This window comes from Chiloscyllium plagiosum, chromosome 40 (genome assembly GCF_004010195.1).
Source record: "Chiloscyllium plagiosum isolate BGI_BamShark_2017 chromosome 40, ASM401019v2, whole genome shotgun sequence".
Classification (NCBI taxonomy): Eukaryota; Metazoa; Chordata; class Chondrichthyes; order Orectolobiformes; family Hemiscylliidae; genus Chiloscyllium; species Chiloscyllium plagiosum.
The window spans coordinates 539,705-563,736 of NC_057749.1; the positions used below are offsets into that span (position 1 = coordinate 539,705).

Below are 24,032 nucleotides of genomic sequence, written 5' to 3' on the forward strand. Positions count from 1 at the left end.
TTCCATCATTTCAAGAAGAAAATAACATTCAACGACAAAGAACAAGTGCAGAAAATTGGGATTCACACTCTTTTAATGGCAGTTACGTCTGTGTAGACTCAATAGGGCAAAGGGCCTTTTCTGTACTGTATGAATCTATGAATCTGTGATTACTGGGACCTGACCTCTCGGTGATGCCAGTTTATGTGACTAGCAGTGCTGTTTAAGAAGCTTTGCATGTGTCTATTGAAGAAGTGGCAGATGTTCACGTGCATTGGTTTCACAAAGTGCTCATAATGATTTTTCAATCAATGGCAAACTGACAAGATTGTTCAAGATTGTTCAATACAGGAAACTCTGCACATGCAAAAAAGTTCTTCAGCAAAACATAAGTATATTCATTTCTCAGACTTCTGTCCGAGTCCAGAAAATGCTTCATTTTTATTTACTATTCCAGACATTCTGTCAGACATTGCAAATGTTATTGCTGAAGTTCATCTCACATCATCTTTCCATCCAGAATTCTTTGCAGCAGAACGGACATAGTCTTGCCAGATCTGACTGGAAATCTCCCAGTGAAGGCAGCATTGTTTGAAAAGGTTTTTATTGACTAGTTGCAGTCTTGTTAGTCTTTTGAAGAAATTAATATTTTCTCTATAGTCATTCTAACGATTCATTCTCTATTTGCTTTAATCTTGAGAATACAGTGCGAAACAACCTCAGATGTTGCTTATGCTACTGAACAGGGCATCTCTCCATTCCTCTTCAATGTTGCAACTTCACCATTCAACCATCCTTCATTGTCAGATCTTCTCTTGAATGGCAGATATTACAAAAGAAATAAGATTAACTGGTGTTAATTTCACCACTGGTGTTGAACACCTGTTTATCTTGATGCTGATATGTCAGCCTACTGGTGATCAATCCTGCCCATGAGATTGACTTTGAGATGATGTTAGTAATCCTGCTCCTTTTGTTTCAGCTGCTGAACATATGGTTCCAGGCCAGCCTTCAGACAACTGCAGTCCTGCTCAATTTTGCAAGACCAGTCTCTCCCAATCACTTATTCTTTCCAGTATACTTCCACCTCTCATTGCCTCTCCTGTTCTGTGCCCAATCTCCTGACTTGCTACCTTCACTGCCTCCTTCATTCACCAACTTTCCTGTATTCATTTGATCCAGTGAATCCTTGCAGTTGTACATTAATACCATCAGTGAAATTGCATCCAATTGTGCCTCAGAAACAAATATTTTCACCCATAGTCACTTAGAAACCACTCACTGGCCAGCACCAAGTCCACCAATCTTCAAATAAAGGCTCCTTTTATTCACCAATCCTGCTTCCTGAGCTCTCTTACTGCACTATCTCACTTACTGCAACACCAAAGGATTGCGCTGCCTGTTCATGTAGCCTGTTCATGTTGGCTGCATCAAGTGAGTTCAAGCACAAGTGGAAATCCAGTCACGAATGGTGTCACAGTCTCAAAAGGCATTACAGAATCATAGAGTCATAGAGTTGGACAGCATAGAAACAGACCCTTCAGTCCAACTTGTCCATGCTTACAGATAACTTAAATCAATCTAGTCCCATTTACCAGCATTTGGCCCATATCCCTCTAAACTGTTCCTATTCATGTATTCATCCAGATGCCTTTTTAATGTTGTAATTGTGCCAGTCTCCACCATTTCCTCTGGCAGCTCATTCTAAACATGCACCACCCCCCAAGTGAAAAAGTTGCCCCTTAGATCCATTTTAAATATTTCCCCTCTCACCTTAAATCAATGCCCTCGAGCCTTGGGCTGCCCTACCCTGGGAAATGTACTCTCCAGTCATTTTAATGATTCATTCTTTTTTTTACTTGAGAATACAGTGCAAACACCTCAGGAAGTTATTATACATCCTATCCACCAGCCTAATGAATTTACAAACCTCTATAAGATCACACTCAGCCTCCAAAGCTCCGTAGCAACATCCTTATAAATCCTTTCTGATCCCTTTCAAGTTTAACAACATCTTTCCTATAGCATCTTTGTTCAGGAACACTCCCAGGACCATTATGCATACAATTCTTGCCATGATTTGCCTTACCAAAATGTAACATCTCACATTTATCTAAATTAAACTCCATCCTCAGCCCATTGGTCCATGTGATCAAGTTCCCAATTAATTCTGAGATAACCTTCTTAGCAGTCCAATACACCACCAATTTTGGTGTCATCTGCAAACTTGCTAACTTGTATTCACATTCAAATATTTTCTATAAATGATGAAAAGCAGAAGTGGCACACTGCTGGTCACAGGCCGCCAGTCCAAATAGCAACCTTCCACCACCATCCTCTGTCTTCTACCTTCAAGCCAATTTTATATCCAAATGGCTAGCTCTCCTGGGTTCCATATGATCTAATGTTGCTAATCAGTTTACCATGCAGAACCTTCCCAAATGCCTAGCTGAAGTCCATATAGACAATGTCCACCGCTCTGCTTTTGTCAATCCTCTTTGTCACTTCCTCAAAAAACTCAATCATCAATTGGTGTTATATCAAAGTATTCTCAACATGCCACTGTTAATCATTAAGTATGTAGTACTTGTTGAACTTATTTGTACATGTACAAGTACACAGCTGGTGAGGTGGGAATGTGGGAACTGTGCTGTTAGATGATGGACAGTATATTGATGAGATGGGGCCAAGGACAGATCCTTGGTGAAAGCCAAAAGTAGTGGTATAGGAACTGGAAGAGAAACCATTGCAAGTTATTCTCTCAAGTAATTCAATAGTAAAGAACAGAACCCGGTGAGAGCAGTCCCACCCAGCTGGATGACAGAGAGAAAAATATTGGAGGAGAGTTTGTTTTCAAATGATTTGGGTTTTGCTAGCTAGACTAGCATTTATTGTCCATCCCTAGTTGTCCCGGAGGAGATGGCACTGAGCCTGAACCACTGCAACTCATGCGCAGTAGGACACCCACAATGCTGTTAGGGATGGATCTTGAGACTTATTTCCAAATCAGAATAGTAGTGGCTTGGAGGAAAATTTGCAGGCGGAGGTGTTTCCATGTATCTGCTGCCTTTACTGTTTTAAATAGTAGAGGTTCCAAGCTTGGAAGTTGCTATTGAAGGAGTCTTGGTGAGTTGCTGCAGACGCACTGCTGCTACTGTGCATTAATAGTGGAGCGGGTGAAGAGTGGATGGGGTGACAATCAGGTGGTCTGCTTTGTCGATGGTCTGCTTTGTCCTGGATGGTGTCAAGCTTCTTGAGTGTTGTTGGAGCTACAATGATCCAAACAAGTAGGGATTGCTCCATCAAGTCCTGAATTGTGCCGTGGACAGTGTGAGAAAGCATTGGAGAGATAGGAAGTAAGTTATTCATAGCAGAATTCCTAGCCTCTGATCTGCTGTTGTAGCCAAAGTGCAGTTCTGTGGCTAGTCCAGTTCAGTTTCTGGTCAAAAGTAACCCAACAATGTAGATGCTGTGGGATTCAACCATGTTAATGTTATCACCTAATATGATCTGAAGGAATACCTGAGGTCGAATGGAATGAGGGAACTGATGATGGAAATATTAATTAAGGTTAAATTGGGTTTGAATTGGTTCTTTAAACCTGGATAGATAGTGAACAGTGGTGTGTGACTTTTAGAAAGTGTGGTTAATTGAAAGAGCAAGTCTTAGTCATAGAGTTGTTACAGACTGGCCCACCATGTCAGTGCTGGTCATCTCATATCTATCTATTCTAATCATATTTCTAGCACTTAACTCATAGCCTTGCATGCTATGGCATTTCAATTGCTTATCTAAAAAGTTCTTAAATATCCTCAGGGTACTACCTTGTACTATCCTTTCAGGTAGATACCCACAACACTCTGGATTTTTTCCCCCCTCAGATCTCCTTTAAAATCATCTGCTTCTTACCTTAAACTCTGTCTGCTTGTTATTGATGCTTCAACTAGTAGTTAGATTACCTGGAGATGGTCATTGCTTGGCACTTGCGTGGTGTGAATGTTACTTGCCATTTGCCCAACCCTGGATATTGTTCAGGTCTTGCTACATTTGAACATGGACTGCTTCAATATCTGAGGTGTCATGAATGATGCTGAACATTATTCAATCATTGGCAAAGGTCCTCACTTCCTACTTTATGATGGGCTTCATTAATGAAGCAGCTGAAGACAACTGGGTGAAAGCACTTAAATTCTAAACTCAGGGATGAGTTACTGAAACTCTGCTGATATACTCAAGGCAATGAGGTAATTGCTGGGAGCTGCAGACTTAGTTCCCTGTATCAGAGAGTTAAGATCAACACATTTCTCTATAACCAAAACAAGCCTGAGGGCCAGACAATAACTCTACTCAATAGCTACTCACTATGGTTGGACTTCATAGGTTCTGCATTTAATATTGATGGTAAGAAGAACACAGACAAAGTGTATCAATGAATAGAACATGTAGTAAAATAACTACAACTTAATTATATTGAAGTGTTCCAAAAAACATTCTTTATTAGTGAGCTAGATTTATTATCTATTTCCTTCATTTTATCGCATTTCAATTCCTTTATTCAGTGGCTCTTCATGAGATTTTCTTGCCGGCTTATTGACCCTTAATAAAACAGAGAAATTGAAATCAGTGAAAGTAGATCCAGGAATTCAAACAAGAGCAAATTCAACAAACTCATGTTTCCAAGATGGATCTTCCCATTCAGGGGAGAACCTCGACTTCCCAGGCCAAGGAAAAACCAGAGGCCTAAGAGAGAGGAAACAACATAGAGACCCAGGGGTTAGCACCTGATACACACCCCATCCAATCAAGGCAAAACTCAACACTGCTAGTGTGAACCCCTAAAATTTACTGAATTCCATTTTTTGTAGATTGCACAGGATTTTGGCATATTGTTTCTGGTTCACAAGAGCTATGTTGTGTTAAATCTCATGGTTAGTATGCCTTTAAGAGACATGCTGATGATCACATCACTGTATCATTGCATGTGAACTGAAGATATAAAGATCCATCTTAACTCGGATCACTTGAAGCACAACATTTGACTGGAAGCATGCTGTCCCTTGTAAGATAATAGCTTAATATTAGCGCAGACACTTTGTGCCTGAGGAATGTGTTGTCTGACATAATAGGTAGTTGTAATAAATATCTCATGGATTCTTCAATACCATGATATACCAAGAAGCCTAGATTCTTGTGTTGCAGGAGAAACATAAGCGTGATCACATTAAGTCATACATCCTCTCTCACCAAGCTCTCACCACCCTCATCTCAGGATATCAGCATATCTCTCCTTTTTTCTTCCTTTGTGTGTTTATCTAAATACAGCTAAATTAATCACCTCAACCACTTCTTCCAATATTGAGTTCCACATTCTGACCACTGTCTAGGTAAAGATATTTTTCCTGAATTTTCTGTTGGGTTTACTGTTATTCTCCTTATATTTATAGTCAGTAACTCTGAAAATATCCGTGTCCCAAACATCAAATCAATTTATCATTTCCAAGATCTTTATCATTTTTTACCTCTCGGTTTTTTCTTCACTAAACAAAAGGCGCTACTTTATTCTGTCTTTGCTGATTTTTATAATCATTCAGTGCTAGAATTATCATGATAAATCTTTGTTGCACATTCTCCAAAGCTCTTCACTCTTTTCATAAAAGGAAACTCATAACAGACCGGTTAACTGAGCTCTGAGTATGGTCAAGGTTCGATATAGGTTAACTATGCCGTACAATTTTGCACAATGAAAATAACTAAAATAACTCCACAGAGGCCACCCCCCCCCGCCAACCCTCCTCACTACCCCTTCAAGCCGGGTTCTTTTTTTTTGCACCTCCTCCTGGAGCGTTTTATCACTGGGTCACTTTCCTACAACTCTGCTTCTGATTCAGGTGAGGAACTAACAGTAGCTTGTCTCTTGCTCCCAGAGCATCTCTGAAGAAATTCATTCTCTTCTTCAGCCAGTAAAGGAGTCAAAGTGGTCACATCTGCCATGTCCATACCAGATTCTGAAGTATCTTCAACACTTGATGGACAGGGACAACCCTATGGGTTCTGGAATACTCAAGGAGCCACACACAATTTGCTCCTGCATCATTTGTGAGTTTACAGCTCTCATATCATCCATGTGCTCATTCAGAACTGCCTGAACTTTATATGTCACAGGACCTGATCTTGCTTCGTCCATGCCTCTGACTCATGCAGGGCCATTCCTGTGGTTCTTACGCCAACCTTCGTCCCCTTGGATTTAAACTGTCTCTCTCGCTTAGCAGAGTCTTCTGTCCAGTGTTGGCCTTCCTATTGCCGTTTCACTCTCCCTCCAAGTCCAGGAAGATGAGATTTAACCTGGTGCAGATTCTTCTCCCCAGTACCAACTCTGCTGGAGTTATCCCTGTAGTTGCATGAGGGGTGGTCCGATAATCAAATAGGAACCGGCCAATTTAATATCTAGTGAAGGTTTTGGCTGTTTCTTTGAGCTCGCCTTCAAAATTTGAACTGCTCTTACTGCCAGACCATTGGATAATGGATGGTATGGAGTTGTTCTTCTCTGATGCATATCATTCAACTTCAGGAAATACTCAAATTCCCTTTTGGCAAACGATGGCCTGTTACCTGTGACTACCACTTCCAAGAATCTGTCTGTTGCAAAAGATGGATGCAGTTTTTTTTATCATCATCCTCGTGTTTGACAATTGAACTCTGCATGTCCAGCCACTTTGAGTGAGTATCCACAATGATTAAGAACATTGAGACCATGAAAGGATCGGCATAGTTGATTTATATCTATAAGTCCAGGTTTAGCCAGCCATTCCCACAAATTGGGGAGCTGCTGGCAGTAATTTTTGTCTTTGTTGGCACACTGGGCACTGCCCAACCAACACAACTATGTCTACATTCCACTCTTGTTACCATTGAAATAACTCCACAGAGGCCATTATCCCATCACCCTTTATTTGTGGAGAATCCAGCTCCCTCAGGAGCTGGAGTTAAGTAATCTAATCTGCCTTGCCGATTAGTACGTGAGTCAGGTTTGAGGCCTGAATCCATGGTTATGGGCCATTTCCTGGGATATGTTCTAATTGATAGCATTGGTGAGCTAAGGAGGACCTGTGTACACATTCAGTGAAGTTACTTGCCTTTGTGGCAGGCCCAAGCTCTGGGTTTTTGTGCAACTGCAGTTAATGCTGGCTGTCTCAGAGAAAATCAAGTTCACATGAAGACTTCAAATTAGCCGCTTATTACACTTGCAAAAGACATAAAAACTTGTATGCCATCAGGATAAGCAATGCTTCTTTTCTATCCTCTCTCAGATTGAACTTTCCAACTCTCCAACAGTCATATTATAGATCCTGAAAAATGTGGGTCTAGTCTGTGATTCTGCAATAGTGCTGGGATGAATATCAATATCAACTACACTCTTCATTACTAACTTTGAAAACAAGTGTGTGATGCTAAACCAGAGGCATAAATTGCATTATGTCCCCCTTTGGCACATTGTGAGTAAGAGGGGTCCTTCTTGAGTGCCCAGATGGAGATTAACTGCTACCTAATTGTTTGTCATTGAAGTAGGTTTCAGAAACCTGCTCCTCTTGCTTTAGATTCCTAATATATTCCTATTATCAAATTACATCTTTAATATTACTCCTGTTTGTCCATGAGAGAGTAAAATATCCAAACCTTTTCTTCCTCTGTGTGAAAAACACTGCAAGTGCAACAGCAAGAGTGAGCAGGACGGCACATCCCATTCCCAGTCCCACCGCTAGACCTGTGAGACAGAAACACACCAGGCCCGGATTAGTTCATCAGCTATAAACGAGCCTCCCTTACTGTGGTTCATAGCAAGAGCCACCAGGCCTCTCACTCACCTCCCAAGGGTGTAGCCACCACTCACTGCCTGTCCCTACTCATTAATCAGATGTACCTGTGTGCCCCAGCTTCCCCAACTATTTCCCACTTGCTGGATCATTTTTCATGATAATTGATCAGATATATTTTCTAATGATCACCCCCTCCTCCCACCTCCCCAACCCCACCCCTAGCCCCTACTTACCTTTCACCCAAATCAACCCCATCACCCAGCAGCTGAAGCAGGCCACTCACATAGTTCCACAGGGACCACAATATTTCCCCTGCAACTCAACCAGGACGTTGACAAGTTGGTAGTGTGAGCAGATAGGTGACATATGAGTTTCAATGCAGAGAAGTTTGAGGTGATACATTTTGATAGGAACAACATTGAAAGACAATGCAAAATTGAGGTGCAATTCCAAGGTGGGTACAGGAGCAGAGGGATCTGGGTGTATATTAGATTATTTACAGTGTACACAGATTATTAAAAGTGGCAGCACAGTACAGAGAGTAGTTAGTAAAGCATGCAGTGTCCTTGGCTTTATTAATAGCAGGATAAAGTACAAGAACAAAGAGATGATGATCTTAGCTAGAGTACTGTGTACTGATGTAGGCACCATATTAAAGGAAGGATGTGAAAAGATTGGAGAGACAGCAGAAGTAGTTTGCAAGCAAAGTTCCAGGGACGATAAACTTTGGCTTTAGTTTGAGGTTAGATTGTAGCAGATGGAACAGCTCTCCTTGGAGTGGAGAAAACTAAGAGGAGATCTGATAGAGGTTTTCAAAATCAAGAGTAGGCTGGACAGGGTAGATAGAGAGAAACCATTCCTACTTGTAAAAGGAATAAGAATGAAATGACATACCAATATGTAGTTTTAAAGTGATTTGCAAAAGAAGCAAGGGTGCTATGTGAAATAAATAGATAGTGAGTAGTTAGGTGACAGAATGCATTACCTGGAAATGTGTGGAGGCAAATTCAACTCAAGCATTCGGGAAGGCATTGTGTGATAATCTGGATAAAAATAATGTGCAAGGATATTGGGGAGAAAGCAGGAGATTAACACCAGGTCATTACACTCACCTCTGGTGCAGGCATAATGGGTCTAGTGGCCTCTTGTGCTGGAATACTGACTATAATTCTGTGAAGTGAGTGCCATTTCTGCCCATGGACCTGAATGTCTGTCATCTGTTCAAGTATGAAAGGTTCCTGTCTTCCTTCAACTTTGCCTGCACGAAACTAATGCCCTCGAGCTCTCAAGACCAGCATCCAGGAACCAATCCTTTTCCCTCTTTCATTCTGAGGATGTGGAACATTTCCCACTGGCATCCCAATCGAGACCAGACTTGGGTCTTACTATCTCGGTGTAACTGAATGTCACAGCCACAGGATCAGTGAGACATCAAAGCTGTAGAAGTATCTGATACTGGCTTGCTGCACAATTCTACTGATTGTACTCATCCTCTTATTACCTACCTGGCCCCTCAGGATCACAGTTGGCTGGTTTGCAATGCTGAAAGAAGTTAACAGCAAGGGTTCAATTCCCAAGCCAGGAAAGCTCACCATGACAGCCTAGTCTTCTCAATCGTCTATACCCTTGCTCTATATATTTTTGCCACGTCTCTGATATCATCTATTCTCTTGCTCTTTATCATCTATGCATTGCTCTACATTCTCTATACCTGCGTTCTATATCTTCTACACATCTGCTGTACATCCTTAAACTCTTGCAATGCATCCTCTATACCTTTGTTCTACAACGTCTATATCATCAGTCTAATATCTGCTATTTTATATCCTTTACATCCTTGCTCTTATGTCCTCACACCTCTGCACTTATATCCACTATATCACTGCTGTATGCCTACACTCCACACCCCTATATACTCCTGCTCTATCACACCCATATCATTGCTCTCATATTCATTATATCTCTGCTCTATACCCAACTCTGTGTCCATACACCCGCTCTTATATCCTCTATACCCTCACTTTATATCCTCTATGTCCCCACGCTAAATCCTCTTTACCCTTGCTCTTTATTCAGTGTACCCTTTCCCTATAGTGTCATAGCACAGCAGGTCAGGCAGCATCCAGGGAACAGGAGATTCGACGTTTCGGGCACAGGCCCTTCTTCAGTCATTCCTGAAGAAGGGCCTGTGCCCGAAACGTCGAATCTCCTGTTCCCTGGATGCTGCCTGACCTGCTGTGCTGTTCCAGCAATAAAGTTTCAACTTTGATCTCCAGCATCTGCAGACCTCACTTTCTCCTCTATAGTGTCATACTGTACCTTTGAGTGGCAAAATGTATCAGTTTTAGACATTATATTATTAATTAAATTAAATCTACTTTTAGTGGGATAAAGTGTTCCCTAGTTTCTTTCCTGAAAGATCACTTTAAGGAATACTACAACTGTAGGTTCAGTATCCCAGACTTTGTCACCAGCAGATAACATTTCTTCCTACACCTTTTGAAGCTATCGTTTTATTACAGTGCTTCAGAGAAAGCAGTTGTCCTCTCCCTGGAGTGGCTCAAAAGCAAGCTTCCGATAATCTTGGGGGCACAATCCTCTTTATATTCTTAGTATCTCGACCTAAAAGCCTGAAGTGCAAGTATGTATTCTTCAGATGCTCCCCAAAATAGAAGCAACAAACAATGACTGTAATTAAACCCAGAAACAAATGTATCCAAGTGAGGCTAAGCTGTCATTTCAAACGAACCTTCATCCACTTCCGATTCGTCTTCATCTTCAACAGGTGGTCCTCCTGTCAAAAGAGCATCCAAACAGCCAATTAAAGACACACTCAACACTCTTGCTGCTCACAGTGACTCCATGTCTGTATATTGAGTAGCTTTGAACCTTGTTTCACAAAACCGTCTTTCTCTAATGTCACCTGCAAATTGGAGGTATTCCTGAATGACGTATAAAGGGGTGATTTTGGAGTCTCACACTTTCTGCTAAAATTTCTGCTCCAAGCAGTTCCTTGCCCAAGGGCCCAGAAATGTGTTCCCGATATTTAATTGCAACCCAGTGGGCAGTGTTAACAATTAAAGGAGAATTGTAGAACAGTTATAATGGGAGATTTCAATCACCCAAACACAGACTGGGATAGCAGTGCATTAAAGGGCAGAGTAGGGAAAGAGTTCTAGAGTTTGTTAAGAAAACTTTTCATCAGTAGTCTGATTCCTGTTAGAATGCTCTAACATATTATTATTTGGGAACTTGGAGGAAAAGTACATTGTAGTTTCTGTTCTGTGAAGGCCTGATTCTTTCAAAGTTCAGAAATTCAAATTTTGAAGTGTGTGTTAAAAACAGCACTTCCAATAAGTCATGTGAGTATAGCTAAATCTGGGGATATGACTTGAGTTTTATCCAGAGAGAGATAGAGAGAGAAAGGAGGGGTGCAGTGACAGAAGTACATTTGCAGGTTTATTCAGAGAGAATAGGCCCTTTCACAGGAACAGCAGTAAACCATCAAGCTTCCATGCCATACAATACAATCGTGGCTGACTGGGCACTTCATTGGTTTTAACCAACCCATTGCCACATGTCTGCACACCAGTAATCAAAAATCTACCTTAAGCATTCTCAAAGACAGAGCTTCCAAAGTTTTTGATACAGAATTCCAAAGGTTCATAACCAATTGGTTAAAAATGAATGCTCCTCATTCTCCTCCCCAACTAAGTATATCAGCCTTATTTGAAATTGTGCTCCTGGTTCTAGACTCCCTACTCGGGTAAAGATGTTACCTGCATCCACTTTGTCTATTCCTTTAAATATTTAATAAGTTTCCCTGGGATCACCTCTCATCAGTCAAAGCCCTAGGGAATAGAGACCCAGTTTGCCCAATCTTCCTTCATAGGAAAGTTCCACAATCCTGGAACAAGTCTGGAGAATTTTGTTGCACTTCCTCCATGGCATTAATATCGAAGGCAGTCTACCCAAACTCTTAGACAATGGAAGCAAAACTTAGCTACTCTTGGACTCAAATCATCTTGCACTAAAGGCTGACATTTCATTAGCCTTCCTAATAACTTGTTGCACCTGCCTGGTAACTTCAGTGATAATTGACAAGAACAGAGTTTAGGTTAGAGTGGTGTTGGAAAAGCACAGCAGGTCAGGCAGCATCCGAGGAGCAGGAAAATCGACGTTTCGGGCAAAAGTCCTTTTTTCAGGAATAGAGGCAGGAAGCCTCCAGGGTGGAGAGATGGTGGAAAGCAAGATAGGCAGGTAGGACAGGTCATGAGGGCGGTGCTGAGCTGGAAGGCTGGAGCTGAGGTGAGGCAGGGGAAAGGGAAATGGGGAAACTGATGAAATCCACATTGATGCCCTGGGGTTGAAATGTTCCGAGGCGGAAGATGAGGCGCTCTTCCTCCAGGCGTCGGGTGGTGAAGGAGTAGATTAGATTACATTACAGTGTGGAAACAGGCCTTTCGGCCCAACAAGTCCACACCGACCCGCTGAAGCGCAACCCACCCATACCCCTACATTTACCCCTTACCTAACACTATGGGCAATTTTGCATGGCCAATTCACCTGACCTGCACATCTTTGGACTGTGGGAGGAAACCGGAGCACCCGGAAGAAACCCACGCAGACACGGGGAGGACATGCAAACTCCACACAGTCAGTCGCCTGAGGCGGGAATTGAACCCGGGTGTAGCGGTGGAGGAGGCCCAGGACCTGCATGTCCTCAGCAGAGTGGGAGGGGGAGTTGAAATGTTGGGCCACAGGGCGGTGTGGTTGATTGGTGTGGGTGTCCCAGAGATGTTCCCTAAAGCAGTCTCCTCTACAGTGGGGACACTGGACGCCTCCTAGCAGAGTGCTTTAGGGAATATCTATATTCTGTCCATTGTTTAAAAAAAGGTTGAAAAAAAGTTTGATGCTGAGTTATTTTAATACTATAGTCATAGAGTCATAGAGATGTACAGCATGGAACAAGAGTTGGGATGTTGTGGCTGTACAGGACATTGGTTAGGCCACTGTTGGAATATTGCATGCAATTCTGGTCTTCCTATTGGAAGTATGTTGTGAAACCTGAAAGGGCTCAGAAAAGATTTACAAGGATGTTGCTAGAGTTGGAGGATTTGAGCTATAGGGAGAGGTTGAATAGACTGGGGCTATTTTCCCTGGAATGTCGGAGGCTGAGGGATGAACTTAGAGAGGTTGACAAAATCATGAGGGGCATGGATTGGGTAATAGACAAGGTCTTTTTCCTGGGGTGCGGGGAGTCCAGAATTAGAGGGCATAGGTGTAGGGTGAAAGGGGAAAGATATAAAAGAGACTTAAAGGGCAACCTTTTCACGCAGAGGTGGTACGTGTATGGAATGAGCTGCCAGAGGAAGTGGTGAAGGCTAGTACAATTGCAACATTTAAAAGATGTCTGGATGGATACATGAATAGGAAGGGTTTGGAGGGATATGGGCCGGGCGCTGGCAGGTGAGACTAGATTGGGGCGGGTTATCTACTTCCTTTCATTGTTGAAAAACTTTTATAGCTTTGTAAATGCAATGTGTAAATGTAAGGGTTATCTGTAGAGTCTGTAATAAGTGATTTTTAATGATGTTTATAATAATAAGAACTAGCTTTATTGAAGCTTTCTTTCTTCCAAGAGATGAATTGCATTTTTAAATACATCCTTTTTTCTATGTAAACCAGCAATTTATGAATATTGTAATGTCTGGGAACAGGGATGCTCAGTGTTTGCTCAATTCATCAGGTCAAACATTTGCTACATTCAATCTTGCCTATTAAAAGGGGCAGGGATTGTTGTGCAGCTTCTAATAGGTCACTCAGAACAACTCAAGAGTTGTTGTACTGTCTGTTTTCAGTCACTTCAGAGGGAGACAGTCAGAGAAGAGGGTCTCTTTCTTTGAGCTGCTAATCAGTCAGGTATTAAAGAGGTGGGAAAAGAGGCATCACTCCAAAAATGTGCAGCTGTAGCATGGTCTAAGCAATTAAGACTCAGGAAACATTCTGAGAGACAGTAGGTACTGCTAAATGTTGAGGTTAGGATTCTGGAAAAGCCCTGAGTGCTGTAGGTATCAGAGTGACTCTATGTTGTTAATCGTTCAGTGTATTTGAGAGTGAGTGAAGGAGGCACAAAGCAACATTTGTTTCTGCAGCTGTTAAACTTTCATGCTAAAACGAACCTGGATGCATTAGTAGTATGGTGGCTGTGACAAAGTCGGAATTGAAATCCCTTGAGAAGTTTTAATGAAGTCTGATGACCCATAGAGTTGTCACTAATGTCTTGTGAGGGGTGGAGTGGTGGGAAATGATGCTGAGAAATCCATTTACCACATTTATAATTTGATGTAAACCATGGGATATTTGAGATGGAAATGTGTTGCTGGAAAAGCGCAGCAGGTCAGGCAGCATCTAGGGAACAGGAGAATCGACGTTTCGGGATTCCTGAAGAAGGGCTAATGCCCGAAACGTCGATTCTCCTGTTCCCTAGATGCTGCCTGACCTGCTGCGCTTTTCCAGCAACACATTTCCATCTCTGATCTCCAGCATCTGCAGACCTCACTTTCTCCCCATGGGATATTTGACCACAGCTTGTCTCTTACCTGTATTTACTTCAAGTTAGTGATGAATATTAAAATATGAATTGACTGGGAGGTAGATTGCATTCCCTTTCTAACTTTGCATTGAGAAATTTACAATTATTTGTTAAAATTATGGAATCTTGTGGCTTTATTCCTTTAGTAAGTCCCTAGGATCATTCATTTTGTCTAGTTTTAAATAAGCTCATGGTCCAAGTGAAATAGTAATATAACATTGGCAATCCGGTTCAGGCTTATATCAAGGGCTAGGGCGCAGAAAGTGGAGGGGTGGCACTAGCTGAATTGCTCCTTCAGGGAGCCAGCACAGACACAATGGGAAGCATGGCCTCCTTCTAGCTGTACCTATTCTCTGATCCCATGATTCCATTGTGTTCAAAGTTTGTGCGAAGATTTGTAGCTCGGGTGCTCGTTGCTGTGGTTCTGTTCGCCGAGCTGGAAATTTTTGTTGCAAACGTTTCGTCCCCTGTCTAGGTGACATCCTCAGTGCTTGGGAGCCTCCTGTGAAGCGCTTCTGTGGTGTTTCCTCCGGCTTGATGTTCATGGATGCGGATCGTTAGCTGTCTTCCTGTTTGTCCTATATAGTGTTTGTCCTATAGAGCAAAACTAATGTAGTGTACAAAATCCCATGCAAGGACTGCACAAAACACTATATAGGACAAAACAGGAAGACAGCTAACGATCCGCATCCACGAACATCAACTAGCCACGAAACGACATGACCAACTATCCCTAGTAGCCACACACGCAGACGACAAGCAACATGAATTTGACTGGGACAACATTACCATTATAGGGCAAGCGAAACAAAGAACAGCCAGGGAATTCCTAGAAGAATGTCACTCATCCACAACTCCATCAACAAACACATTGACCTGGACCCAATATACCGGCCACTACAGCGGACAGCTGAAACTGACAACCGGAAGCGGCAGGGACAGGCCACTATAAATGCCGGAGGAAACACCACAGAAGCGTTTCACAGGAGGCTCCCAAGCACTGAGGATGTCACCTAGACAGGGGACGAAACGTTTGCAACAAAAATTTCCAGCTCGGCGAACAGAACCGCAACATTCCATTGTGTTTTTACCCAAACCTGAAAATAAAAATGCTATGATCAGTAAAAATGACATTGAAGCAAAAAAAAGGACTGGCGATATCCTTCTGGAAAGGATCTGATAAATTAAGTAATTTGGTCTACTTGTGACCCCTGTCTCACACCAATATGCTCGCCTTACCAGTGACACTCCTCATCGTAAGACTGAATAAAATCTCAATATTTACTGCATTTCTATCAGGTCCCCTCCCAAACACCAATCTCACCATTTTAAAGATGGTCCCCCAGCTCACCCTCAGAACTCATTCTTTCCACAAGAAAGCCATGTATCTTTTCTGACCTCACAGATTCTTTTATTCTCAGTGACTGGAATGGAACACAGCTCTCACTGCGTGGGATTAGCCAGCCATTGAGTACGTGGTGTTCCATATGATTTATTCCAAACACATCCAACAATAGGGTTGACAACACTTGACAGGATTTTTTGTTGTACCTCAGCAATTTAACTCTCAGTTCCTGTGTCTAACTCTGTCTCTATCTCCTCGATCATTACCTATTCCCCCAGGATTTCTTGTCTTGCTTCAATGTGGGTGGGGAATGGATTTGAAAATGCAGCAGCAGCATGAGAGTGAGTATGTGCAGCTGTATGAGGGCGGGCAGAGGGCGAACTCCTCCGCATTGTGGGCTGGCTCCATGTCACAGTGAGAATGGGGTACCTGAGTCACAAGTAATGAATTGACCCTTTAAATTTGACTCTAGCATCATGTAGAAAGCCCCCTAATGAAAGTAGACCTTACCCATTTTACTGATACAAAGTGAATTGCATGCATCAAGGCGGAAGAACCTGTTTCCATTTCCTCCACATCCTCCGTACAAAAAGGTTTTGCATTTCTTCTTTGCACTGTCAAAGTAATAAAGCAACAAACGTCCTTTACAATCTCCAGGATCTTTTGGCAGCAAGCAAGCTCGGTCTGTTGAAAGATTACAGGAGATGACCCATCAGTAAAACTCTTCGTGATCACACTGGGCTGTATAACATGTAATAACTCAGGATGGTTGTAGTTGAATGCTAAAATAGAGCCGCTACTTGTGGAATAGATAGGCTAGTCCCAGCCCAGGACTGACACTTCTGCAGACATATCAATCAATCTAACCCCCATGCTGCCCACCTCTCTCTAAAGGCATGGAGGCTGTTGGTGGACACCACATGCTCTCTCTCCAAGGACACTAGGGCACAAATATAGCCCTGGAAGAGGAGCAAGCAGTCAGCAGAAATGACACCCTCATCTTTTTTTTTAAACAACCTGTTCAGAGATGTTATTATAAACATCTGAAACAGGTGGGCCTTCAATCCAGGGCTCTTGGCTCAAAGCTAGGGACTACAGGAACCCACGCTTGGGTCTGCTTTAAAGGTATTGTCTTACCATCCTGTTCAGAGATATTATTATACACATCTGACGGGTGGGACTTCAACCCATGTCTCTTCCCACTGTGCTACCAAATTGGGTTTGCTTTTTTTTTCTTCATTTTCTAATCAACGTGTTATTACATACTTTTGGAATAAGTGGGACCTGAAGCCAGGCCATCTGGCTTACAAGTAGGGATACTACCACTGTGTTACAAGAACTCTTTTTTTGTCTGCTTCTTTTTATTTATTTAACCCAGGTTTCTAATCAACCTGTTCAGAGATGTTATTAAAAACCTTTGGAGTAGGTGGAACATGAACTTGGGTCTCTCAGTTCAGATGTAGGGACACCACCACTGCACCACAAGAGCTCCTTTGGTCTGCTTTATAAAGGGCTCAGGTGATGAATTCCTGTTTGGTAAGTCATTAACGTTACCAAGGAACTCATCAAGCTCCATCAGGAGATTCATTAGTGACTCCCCATGAGCCTTGTAGGGGTTATCACACTTCTGGCTATACAAACAAGGAACAAGAGTAGGCCACCCAGCCAATCGATCCAAATCTCCCTTTCTCACCTCATTAGATTTTAACCTCAACTCTATGTTCCTACAATCCCTAATAATCTTTCATCCCCTTGGTAATCACTTTTACACTAATCAATCACACATTGTCACCCATTCTGAAGCTGGACAATGACTGAAGTCAGACTGAACTGAAACTCAAAAAAGACAATAATAAATTCACACTTTGCTAGAATTTCTTTACAAATATGTTCAATGAGTTGAAAGTTGAAACTAGACCTTAACTCTCAGTAACCATATAAATGTAATTTCTTGAGATTAATTTCACCTAATACAAGTACATCCCTGGTCTGACACCGCCTTTCAGTTACTGTAAGGTTTAGATCTGTTAGAACATGTATCCTGTAAGTGATAGAGCACAGACAAATAGAGTGGACATAATTTATCTATAAGATATTGTTATACCTGCCAATATGTGGTATCCACAACTGCCCTGCAAGTTGGGATAGAGATAATCAATAATTCAGGTAGTTGATAAGATGTCAAATGAAACAAAATCGCAAATTTATGGAGAAACTCAGCAGGTCTGGCAGCAATTGTGGAGAGAAAATTGACTTAATGGTTTGAGTCCAGTGATGTGCCTCCTTTTTGCAAGGTTTGTGAAGGTTTGTAGCTCAGGTTTAGGGTGTAGGTTTGCTCGCTGAGCTGTAGGTTTCATATCTAGACGTTTCATTACCTGGCTAGGTAACATCATCAGTGGCGACCTCCAAATGAAGCAAAGCTGTTGTCTCCTGCTTTCTATTTCTCTGTTTGTCCTGGATGGGGTTCTGGGGTTTGTGGTGATGTCATTTCCTGTTCATTTTCTGAGGGGTTGATAGATGGCATCTAGATGTATGTGTTTGTTTATGGCTCAGCCATACACAAACACATAGATCTAGATGCCATCTATCAACCCCTCAGAAAATGAACAGGAAATGACATCACCACAAACCCCAGGAACCCCATCCAGGAGAAAGATATAAATAGAAAGCAGGAGACAACAGTTTCGCTTCACTTGGAGGTCGCTACTGACGATGTTACCTAGACAGGTAATGAAACGTCTGGATAACAAACCTACAGTTCAGCAAGCAAACCTGCACCCTAGATGTTTGTCCTGAAGTGAGCAATTTTGTTCTGATCTGATATTTAGATCTGGAGATTCCAAGCAGAGGCAATGATGAGTGGATGGACCCTGCACTCAAAGATTCCTTTGACTCAACAGCCCTTAAGGCATAGGAGCAGGAGTAATCCATTCACCGATCAAGTTTGCTCCACTATTCAATGAAATCATGGCTAACTTAATAACTCTCAACTTCAGTTTTCTGTCTTTTATTCCCTTTTTATTTAAAAATAAGTGTATCTCAGCTTTGAATATACTTAACAACCCCACTCAACAGCCCTTTGCGGTAAAGAATTCCACTGATTCACTGTTCTCTGGGAAAAGAAATTCCTCTTCATCAATGTCTTAATAGTGGGATCCCTCATTCTGAGATTATGCCCTCTGGTCCTAGACCCTCTCACAATGGTAAAAAAACATTCTGCATCAACCCCATCAAGACCCCTAAGATTCTTGTATGTTTCAAACAGCTTGCCTCTCATTATTTTAAATTCCAATGAGCACAGGCTCAGCCTTCTCAAGCTGTCCTCATAACAAAATACCTCCACACCCAAGACTAACCTGAGTCTTTCAGGATACTCCATCAGAGCAGATTCCGAGAAGATATGACATGCAAACGATTTTGAGCTCCAGCTAAAAGATCCTGTATGATAGTTAGGAGAAGGGTGAGATGCTTAGGCAGGGTGAGGTGGTTTGTGTGGGTATGTCAATTGGGATGGGTGAGGTAGTTAGAGTGGGTGAGAAGATTAGAGTGGGTGGTTAGGATAGTTGAGGTGAGTGTGACGGTCAGGGTGGGAGGTGGGTAACATGGTTAGGGTGAGGCGGTTAGGGTGGATGAGGTTGTTAAAGTGAATGAAGTGGTTAGTCTGGGTAAAGTGTTTAGGGTGGGTATGATTAAAATAGGCAAGGTCGTTTAAGTGGATTAGGTGCTTAGAGTGTGTGAGGTGTTTAAGGTGGATGAGATGGTTAGAGTGGGTGAGATGGTTGATTAGATTAGATTAGATTCTCTACAGTGTGGAAACAGGCCCTTTGGCTGAACCATTCCACACCGACCCTCTGAAGAGTAACCCACCCACACTCATTTCCCTCTGACTAATGCATCTACTCCATCGGTTGGAGTGGGTGAGGTACTTAAGGTGAGTGAGGTGGTTAGAGTGAGTGACGTGGTTAGAGTGAGTGACGTCGTTAGAGTAAGAGACATGGTTAGAGTGGGCAAAGTGGTTGGAATGGGAGGTGTGAGGTGGTTAGGGTGGGTGAGATGGTTAGGCTGGGTGAAGTGGTTAGGGTGGGTGAGGTGGTTACGGTGGATGAGGTGTTTGATCCCTGAGTTTCTATGTGTGGCAAGTGCAAGTAGAAACATATACTAAGTGATTGGACTTGTCTATGAGTGTGATCCCTCAGACACTATGTACTTGCAGCCATATAGATTTAGTTTTTCACCTACCATCACCGGGATAGATGTCACCTGCCAGGCTGGAACAGTTCCTCATGCAATGTTTATCTGTGAAGAAACGGTTCGCATTTCCTCCAGCTCCTCTATAGGCAAAAATCTTACACCGGTCACTGGTTTGATTGTAATAAAATTTCACAGATGGGTTATCTCCAGTTTGTCCTTCATCCATGGGCAAGTTGCAAGCTGTAATATGGGCAAAAGCAAAGTATTATTACATGGAATTTGCAACACAGAATTTGGCCCAACCAACTCATACATGCACTTCCTCCCACTCTACTTCAACAAACTCAACTCACATATCACTTTGACAAAGGGTTAGTTAAACTCGAGCGTCAGCTCTTTTCTCTCCTTACAGATGCTGCCAGACTTGCTGAGATTTTCCAACATTTTCCCTTTTGGTCACATATCATTTTTTTGCCTCATGTGCTTCTCTATGCTATTCACTGTCCTTAAGGGTTGAGTGTGCCTATTTGTGAAGCATATGCAGAGAAGAGTCCTTCATCTGGAGTTTGCTACACTACTCAAATGCACACCTGGCTAGCTTTTATATATGTAATCTATTAATATTCTTTTGTGATGAAATAACAGAAAGGACTGGATTGAATCAAATTGAAAACTGAACAGTCCCTCAGTGGCACTGTGCAGGGGATGATCTATTAGACTAAACTCCACACAACCCTCCCGCACCATCCCACCACCACCGAGAGCCTCCATGTGCTTCAAGCATGCTGTCCAGGACATCTAGATGTAGATGTCACCATAAAAGAGAAGCCGTACACCATTTAGTATATTTTTGTGAAAACAAAACCAGACTGCACAGAACTGAAAGAAACTGAAACAGCCCATTATGGCAGAGTAATTAATAAAGGGAAGTGGGATTTGAATATAATTTGTGGGAGAAATATTTCGTAACAACCAATAATCAGACACATGCAGGGCAGGTAGGATGTAACCCTGGACTTTCTGAGGCAGGCAGAGACCGAACCACTGTGCCACAAAAGTAGATACTTGCTGCTCAATCTGTTCAGAGACGTTACTACACACCTCTGGAGCAGGTAGGACTTGAACCCAGGTCTCCTTGGCCTAGGAGAAGCGATTGAGGAGAAAGTGAGGTCTGCAGATGCTGGAGATCAGAGCTGAAAATGTGTTGCTGGAAAAGCGCAGCAGGTCAGGCAGCATCCAGGGAACAGGAGAATTGACATTTCGGGAATAAGCCCTTCTTCAGGCATAAGAAGAAGGGCTTATGCCCGAAACGTCGATTCTCCTGTTCCCTGGATGCTGCCTGACCTGCTGCGCTTTTCCAGCAACACATTTTCAGCTAGGAGAAGCGATGCCATCACTGTACCACAAGAGGGCTCCCAAGAGATGTTATTAACAATTCACAAATTATTTTGGGCACCTGTTTGACTTGTCACCTTTATCACCAAGGCATTTTGCATCCTATTAACAGAATTAGATATCAAAAACCTCAAAAGTTGAGGTTGCAGTGACTTTCCCACTCACTCCCTGGATAAAGGTGTTTCTCTCTAGAAAATCTCAGTTATATGGGCTAGACCATTTAGGACGTGTATCAGGAAAAATGTTTTCTCTCAAAAATGGATTGTGGAATCATCTACCAAAGAAGGCTGTGGAGGCCAAGTCACTGAATATATTCAAGAAATAGATAGATGTATTTTCAGATATTACAAGCACAAGATAATGGGGAGAAAGCAGGAAGATGTCATTGAGTTAGAGGACCCGCCAATGATCATAATAAATGGCAGAGCGGACTCAAAAGGATGATTGGCATGAACTCCTATTTTAAATGTTTCCATGTCATTGAACAGCATCATAATCCAATATCCTAACTGTCGAAATGTTGGGTGGATTTAATGAGATAGATTGAAAATGGGAGGTACATATAAGCAGTTTTGCTGTTAATTGAGTAAACTGGTGCAACTAACAGGTGCAACTGCTATAACATTTATGGCTGTTTCATAAGTTGTAAAACCATTCTGTCTGAAGCAATGATTTCACAGCTGTGTTTACTGAAATATGGAACACTTGTGCACCCAGAAAGCAGCAATACAAAGTCACAGGAAAAGTCCAGTGAAAGATTTGCAAAGCCATTCTGGGTCCACATTACTAGAGTCGTTCACTTGATTGCAGTCTCACAATAATTCAGATCAGGTCCAACTTGAGACCTGTTGCGACCACGCTGTCATTCTTATCTTCACACGGCCCAAACCACACATTATTACCAACCTCTCATCCACTGTTACCAACCTACAACTCATCATTACCATCCCTACATATGCCACCTCAAACACTCACTCACCCATTTCCTACATTCTACCTGAATGAGGTTAACTATTTATTGGCTTCACATCTCATGTCAGTGTTAGAGTGAAGTATCGAACATGCCACTGGAAAAAAATGCAATTGGAGAACACCACAGCATAGACGATGTGATTGGAGAACACCACAGCATAGATAATGTGATTGGAGAACACACCCGTGAAGAGAATGCAATTTTGAGTTATGTTAATGTCATAGTGACCCTGAAATAAGAGACAGAGGGACTATTGGTTAGAGTTGGAGAGGAAATTGGACAAAGCTGATATGAATGTCAGATGGTGGGTTTTATGGGACAGGGCAGAATACAATGTGGGGAAGGGGTTGGGGAGGAGAGAAGTTGGCAAAGAGGTATAGAGTGTGGAGGAGGAGGAGAGAGGTTTGTTGGGAGGTGAAGGAGATGGTGTTATTGATGGCAGTTGGGGAGGGAGATTGCAGTGATCAGGATGTGATTTAATGTGGGATCATGAGCAATGAGGAAGAGTTTCTCCTTTTGTTTCCATATTCTATTCAGTGTGTTGTTTATGTTGGTGGTCACTGCAATTGAACTTTTTTTTGTTCATTTGTGGGATGTGGGCATCACTGGCTGGCCAGCATTCATTGCCCATTCCTCATTGTCATTGAGAAGCTGGGGGTGAGCTGCTTTCTTGAACCACTGCAGTCCACCTGCTGTGGATTGACTCACAATGACATTAGGTAGGGAATTCCAGCATTTCAACCCAGTCACAGTGAAGTAATAGGCAGTGGTGATCCTAGCTCCCTCATGGCAAGCTATCCAAACAGGGAGTCTCAGATTGGCATTAGGTCTCTAATTGCAAATGTAAAGATTACAGGCTGCGAATCATGATACATTTGGGCTCTATTTCAGGATCACACTTGTGAACACTGATGTGTCTATTTATGTCCAGACCTGAATAAAAATCAGGTGGTGACATTGAAAAAAAAATGCACTTTTGTAAAAACAAATCATTTTAATATAGCCCCTATGAACATTGCCCCCTCTGAGGGATCATATGTGTAGCTTTCTCTTGTGAGGTTTCCGGACTTTGAAGAAGCACAGAGGTTCTGCAACAGTCGTACCAGAGAGCAGTCACTCCACGTTGTGATCAGCAGGTAAGACGTTGTGGAGATACAGCAGGTGAGTGGGTGACCATTTGTCAAAAGGAAAAGAGGCACCTAGTGCAGGACGACAGAGCTCCCTGAAGCTGTCTACCAGCTGTCTAATAGGGTCCTACAGCATGGAGACAGGCCCTTTGGCCCAAACTGACCATGCTGACCAAAATGTCCATCTAAGCTAACCCGATTTCCCTGCACTTGGCCCATGTCCTTCTAAACCTTTCTTATACATGTATTTGTCCAAATGCTTTTTAAATGTGTTAATGCACACATCTCAAACACTTCTGCTGGCACCTCATTCCATATGCGTACCACCCTCTGTGTAAAAAAGTTGCCCCTCAGGTTCCCTTTTTCTCTCTATAGCTCAGACCATTGAAACATCCTTGTGAATTTCTTCTCTCTCTTACCAGTTTAATAACATCCTTCCTATAGCAGGTTGACCAAAACCAAACATAATACTCCAAGTGCAGCTTCACCAATGTCCTATACAACTGCAACATAACTTCCCAACTTCTATACTCAGTGCCCTGACTGATGAAGGCCAGTGTGCCTTCACTGCCCTGTCTACCTGTGACTCTACTTTCAGAGAACCATGCACCTG

General features: G+C 42.4%; 1 protein-coding gene across 1 annotated transcript in view; it reads right to left on the reverse strand.

Moving 5' to 3' along the window:
• Nucleotides 1-4,436: 4,436 nt before the first annotated feature.
• Nucleotides 4,437-24,032, reverse strand: part of si:dkeyp-73b11.8 (BPTI/Kunitz domain-containing protein) — a 46,001-nt gene continuing 26,405 nt past the window's right edge. Inside the window, exons 2-6 of the mRNA XM_043680639.1 lie at nucleotides 19,973-20,164; nucleotides 16,244-16,417; nucleotides 10,543-10,587; nucleotides 7,654-7,741; nucleotides 4,437-4,575 (exon numbers count right to left, since the gene is read on the reverse strand). Coding sequence (XP_043536574.1) covers nucleotides 4,512-4,575; nucleotides 7,654-7,741; nucleotides 10,543-10,587; nucleotides 16,244-16,417; nucleotides 19,973-20,164 — 563 coding nt within the window. The 3' untranslated portion in view covers nucleotides 4,437-4,511. The remainder of the gene's footprint in view (nucleotides 4,576-7,653; nucleotides 7,742-10,542; nucleotides 10,588-16,243; nucleotides 16,418-19,972; nucleotides 20,165-24,032) is intronic.